The sequence below is a fragment of the Mytilus californianus genome, unplaced genomic scaffold (genome assembly GCF_021869535.1).
Source record: "Mytilus californianus isolate M0D057914Y unplaced genomic scaffold, xbMytCali1.0.p SCAF_19, whole genome shotgun sequence".
NCBI lineage: Eukaryota > Metazoa > Mollusca > Bivalvia > Mytilida > Mytilidae > Mytilus > Mytilus californianus.
Genome location: NW_026262667.1, coordinates 3,053,744 through 3,059,743, shown reverse-complemented (window position 1 = coordinate 3,059,743; position 6,000 = coordinate 3,053,744). Strand labels below are relative to the sequence as shown.

At 32.1% G+C, this 6,000-nt stretch overlaps 1 protein-coding gene across 4 annotated transcripts in view; it reads left to right on the top strand.

Moving 5' to 3' along the window:
* Positions 1-443: 443 nt before the first annotated feature.
* The window catches only part of LOC127727074 (uncharacterized), a 149,001-nt gene continuing 143,444 nt past the window's right edge, over positions 444-6,000 (top strand). For 2 of the 4 annotated variants that reach the window (XM_052234492.1, XM_052234491.1), the window contains exon 1: positions 444-649. In XM_052234492.1, the coding sequence (XP_052090452.1) occupies positions 525-649 (125 nt within the window). In that variant the 5' untranslated portion in view covers positions 444-524. The remainder of the gene's footprint in view (positions 650-6,000) is intronic. The other 2 variants (XM_052234489.1, XM_052234490.1) reach the window with 2 other exon arrangements.

The window sequence follows — 6,000 nt, the reverse complement described above, 5'->3', positions numbered from 1 at the left end:
AAATATAAATGTACATAGATGGAAAGGCCAGTTTAGGTTTGCGATATCTTCTCGTCATGACATAAACAAATGAATCTTAGGTTAAAAATAGGATAAAAATAAATTGCTTTATAATTAAAGTATCGGTACACAAATTGATAAACATGTTCATTCTAAAAGAAAAGACCCACTGTTTGAGAGAAGATACAAATCTATTTTCAAACAAAGGTTTACTTTTAAATGAAGCGTGTTATTAGAAATTCATTTGATTTATAGATACCTTTAGAGACGAGAAGCGTTAACGTCATAGTCTGTGATATATTTACACTGTCGGTTGTCGAGCATTAGTCTCAATATGAAGAAGAAGGAGTAATTGTATTTTTATTGCGAAATACTGCAAATTAATGAGTTTACGTTTAAACTGGTTATTTACCTAAACCATTTTTCATTTTTTTTCCATTTAATGATTTTTGTAGTAAAGAAAAATATGACATGTATTAAGTTCTTTCTTAAGTATAGAATCAGGAACAAAACTTTTTTGCGACATGTCTTCAAAGTATGAAAGACAGAAAGTTCTGATTGGCTACAGGTACTACAACAAGGAACATATGAAGGTGACTATATTAGGCGACAGATATAATCTTCAGACATCCAGCAAAGGCAAGAAAAGGTATGTTATATTAATAATAGATAGATTATTAAAAAAAATAGTTTCTTGTTTCAGCGATGTTTAAGATCGATTAAGTTATTCAAATGTATACTTCATGCTTAATTTATTTGAAAATCATATATTAGTCGGCATTTTAGTGAGGCAGTGTTTGGTAGATTTTGTGTTATAGAACTTTATTTGTAAATGCAAAGCAGCTTTAGAATAAATGTAGCAGAATAATCTAACAGATGACAGGTTCTCGCCAAATTTATATACAGGTTTCAATAAAAAGTTGGTACTTTTTATGGCTTTACACACGTACTACTCGTTAAAGTAGCGCATTAGTATTCAGCCATATAGAATCACAAATGATCAGTTTAGGTTTTTAGTAACATTAGAAAAAAGAGACATACAATATTGTTTTGAAACTTTAATTCAAATGAAAGATTTGTATTAATTTACCATGTCCTTAAGTATTGCTTTGTAAATGTAGAAAATCTTAATTTTTCTCTAAAAAATGTACTTAAGGGCATCCGATACAATTTCATGTTATTATGCCATTTTTATAACTTTGAAATATGTTGTAAGCCTGGGCGAGTTATAAAAGAAATCACTAAGTAAAATATATGTCACCGTGCTTGTTTTCGAGAAAATTGAGGCTGAAAATTCTGTTATTTTGCAGTGAAGTAAAGTTATAAAAAATTTAGAGTAGATATTCTTCGTCATAAATTGATAAGATTGGATTCAATCTGATGCTGTGATTAGTGAAAATAAGTGAAAAATAAATCCTTACAAGAATGACTAGTTAACTTTATCAAGCCATGCTTATAAATACGGATAAGATGCTCAAAGTAGGATAATATTTTTACCTTAAAATGTGTTAATGGAGGGGTTCTTATATTGTAATTTTTCTCATTTTTCTACATAAACTGCTGTTTGCGATGCTTACTCAAAATAGCAAATAAAAAATAGACATCACCGTGTTGGATTCGAAGATAAATCGCGATTTATCCTAAAAATTGCGTCCCCTTTGATAACCTCAACGCTAGCGCGAAAATGCACGACGTCGCTGGCAGACAATTTGGACGTCTCCTGCCAATTTTCATTGCAAGTTATCGGGGACATTTTTCAGATGTATAAATATTGCTTATAAAGAGTAACCTACAAATTGGTAATATTATTTTCGGATGTGTATCATAAATACCTCTTTCTGTTTGTGATCCAAGTGGGAAACATCTCAAGCATAGTTATTGCGGACTGTTTATATTTTTTACGGATAAATTTAAAGACTCGCGTCAATTTAGAACTTGACATCGGGTACCGTACTCGTGTATTGTTTTAGACCATATGTTGACCTCTAGATGGTTTTGTTTGTTTTTTGGTTGGTGGGCGGTTGTTTCATGAACAAACCCCTTAAAATCCTTTATTCACATTCTAATCTCTTTTTAAGAATTTCACATTTATTCATAAAATCCGGGTCAATGATTACAGTTGAAAAAAACTTCGACGCCCCTACTGTTTTTAACCAGTTTTTAAAGTTCACTTGTATATGCTTATGTCCATTGGATCACAGCATAAGGTTACTTATAAGAGGTCTTTTCTTGCAAACCGAACTTGTCAGAAAATAAAATCTTATATAGCAGAATCTTCAATTTGTTAAAGGAGGCTTTTACCTGACAGAGAAACTATACAATAATTTTTTAATTTTTCATTATTGTTGATTTGGCAAAAACGATCGAATAATATCTGAAAGACAGGACATGTTACCTTTACATAACATAACTTTGGTGTTGGTTTTGATCCTTTTTATTCCTCTAAAGTAAAGTTGCGATTAAAATCCAAATACTTCTCTTATAGCGTAATTTCATAGGTAAATAACTATATATATGTTTGTCCCCCGCGCGATAAGTTGCAGGGTCATAGATATACTGCACGTCCGTCTGTCTGTCTGTCCTTCCTGTTTATTAGATTCTTTAACGTGTTAAATTCTTGCCAGATTTTTGTAAATCTTATATCGTATGGACATGTTCGAAAACAGTGCCTATCAACTATTTTTAAATTTTTTTTATGCCACTTGGAAATATTAATTATATTGGAAATTGCATTGTATTTGCTGTCAATCCGTCATTTCTCAAAGAAAGATATTTGTAAAAAGTTTTAAAGAACAAAAAAAAACCTTTTTTTTAGTTATTGCCCTTCGTTGGATAAAATACGTGCAACGCTGAGGACATTGGAAGTTTGTTCTTTTAATAAAAGTTGTATAATCGTTAATATTGGCGATATACCATTATTTATTTTACCTAAATAAATGGGATAAAAATTATAACACAAATTGATATTGACTTTGCCTTTCTGTGCAGTAATAAAATGTCAGAAAATCGGATCCAAATCAACATTCGATCATGGATGATGAATGATAATAAAAATGATAATTGACATGCATTATATTAGTAAAACCAAAAGGGTCAGTCGTCTTGAGATTGCTCACTATTCGATATTTTGTTGAAGATCTCACAGAATCCTCAAAATGAGGAACATCAGAAACAGTAATATGTGTTTAATTTCTTATGATTTTATTAGACTTTTATCCTGTTAGAATCCAATCCCCTAATCTTAAGGGCGTAGAAGTTAACATGTGTAAGAAACATAAATTGGAGCATCGATTGTACAAAATATCGTTCGTTATACGGAAAAGTACATGCATAACGTCCCGCAAAGAGTGACGTTTTGCGGGAATTCGAACGCTCAACGTCGCGCCAAATGTTAACTCCATTGAAACTGTATCGGATACCCCTAAACTCAATAACAGAAACATTACCTTTATATTAATGGCTTATACATTTTAACCTGAAAATTGAGTTTCAACATCTTTGATCTTGGCATATTACCACTACCACTCTAACACGGAACAATTAAGACCAAAAATTGGCGCAAAATGTTAAGGTCTTTTAAACAACAATTTTATACATTTGGTTTAAAATAGTTCGATTACTTTTGTTATAGAGTTATTGCATCCTTAAATATTTGAATTATTGATTAATTTGTCATAACTTCATTAATTTCATAAGGTAACATGATAAAGTCAAGGTGTCGTTTGAATTAGGAAACATGTAAGGCAAGTGACTCTGAAAAAGGGTTAAACAAAATTGTATCGGGTCAAAATCAAGTATTTTTCACGCTAAAAGAACAATGTTTTTTTGTCACATGAATTGACATTCTATAAATTGGAGCAGCGAATTTTCGCTCTAATTTTATCAAAAGTATCTGCGAATGACATATTTTTTAGAATTGGTGTAAAGTAAGTTATACAATGACACTAAAAGTATCCTATTGTAAACTGAATATTGTTTATCAAATCCTTTATCTAAAACTTTTATACCATGTATTTAAGCGTCAACGAAACTGAGTCTGTTGGATGGCATGGCTATAAATCTTCTTCATTTATATCTTTGAAAATAATTTTGAAAAAGGCCATTCATATGAAACATTTTTATTCATTAACAAAAAATAAAACCTTACCTTTATATAAATGTTGTATGACCTTGGAAATGAGGTTCTAGGTCTTTGATCTTTGAATCTTACCACTTCCACTCTGATAAAGAAACATTACTTGCGCAAAATGTGTAGGTCTTAAAAACAAAGACTTGGACGTTTTGTTCCCGAGGGTATCTCAAGCCCAGTAGTCAGCACTTCGGTGTTGACATGAATATCAATCATTTGGTCATTTTTATAAATTTACTGTTTGCATTAGTATGAATTATTCGGAATACTAATGATTTTCTTATCCCAGGAAAAGATTACTTTAGCCGTATTTTGCGCAACTTTTTTGAATTTTGGGTCCCCAATGCTCTTCAACTTTTTACATGTTTTGGGCTTTCTAATTATTTTGATCTGAGCGTTAATGATGAGTCTTATGAAGACAAAACGCGCGACTGACGTATAAATTATAAGCCTGGTACCTTTGCTAACTAATTATACATTTGGTTAAAAGCAGTCTGAATACATATTTACATCATTGAATGTGCAAATAAATGATTTATTTGTCATTATTTTATTAATGTCATAGGATAACCTGACACAGATTTGTTTGGGGGCCAGCTGAAGCACGGCTGAAGCACAGCTCCGGGTGCGGGATTGTCGCTATATTAAAGACCCATTGCCTCATTTATTTCGCACAAAAGAACAATTTTAGCCCAGTAGTCAGCACTTCGGTGTTGACATGAATATCAATTATATGGTCATTTTTATAAATTTACTGTTTGCAAAAGTATGAATTATTCGGAATACTAATGCTTTTCTTATCCCAGGCAAAGATAACTTTAGCCGTATTTTGCGCAACTTTTTTGAATTTTGGGTCCTCAATGCTCTTCAACTTTATACATGTTTTGGGCTTTCTAATTATTTTGATCTGAGCGTTACTGATGAGTCTTATGAAGACGAAACGCACGATTGACGTATCAAATTATAAGCCTGGTACCTTTGATAACTAATTATACATTTGGTTAAAAGCAGTCTGAATGCATATTAACATCATTGAATGTGCAAATAAATGATTTAATTGTCATTATTTCATTAATTTCATAGGATAACCTGACACAGATTTGTTTGGGGGCCAGCTGAAGCACGGCTGAAGCACAGCTCCGGGTGCGGGATTGTCTCGCTATATTAAAGACCCATTGCCTCATTTATTTCGCACAAAAGAACAATTTTAGCCCAGTAGTCAGCACTTCGGTGTTGACATGAATATCAATTACATGGTCATTTTTATAAATTTACTGTTTGCAAAAGTATGAATTATTAGGAATACTAATGCTTTTCTTATCCCAGGCAAAGATTACTTTAGCCGTATTTTGCGCAACTTTTTTGAATTTTGGGTCCTCAATGCTCTTCAACTTTATACATGTTTTGGGCTTTCTAATTATTTTGATCTGAGCGTTACTGATGAGTCTTATGAAGACGAAACGCGCGACTGACGTATCAAATTATAAGCCTGGTACCTTTGATAACTAATTATACATTTGGTTAAAAGCAGTCTGAATACATATTAACATCATTGAATGTGCAAATAAATGATTTATTTGTCATTATTTCATTAATTTCATAGGATAACCTGACACAGATTTGTTTGGGGGCCAGCTGAAACCCGGCTGAAGCACAGCTCCGGGTGCGGGATTGTCTCGCTATATTAAAGACCCATTGCCTCATTTATTTCGCACAAAAGAACAATTTTAGCCCAGTAGTCAGCACTTCGGTGTTGACATGAATATCAATTACATGGTCATTTTTATAAATTTACTGTTTGCAAAAGTATGAATTATTCGGAATACTAATGAGTTTCTTATCCCAGGCAAAGATTACTGTAGCCGTATTTT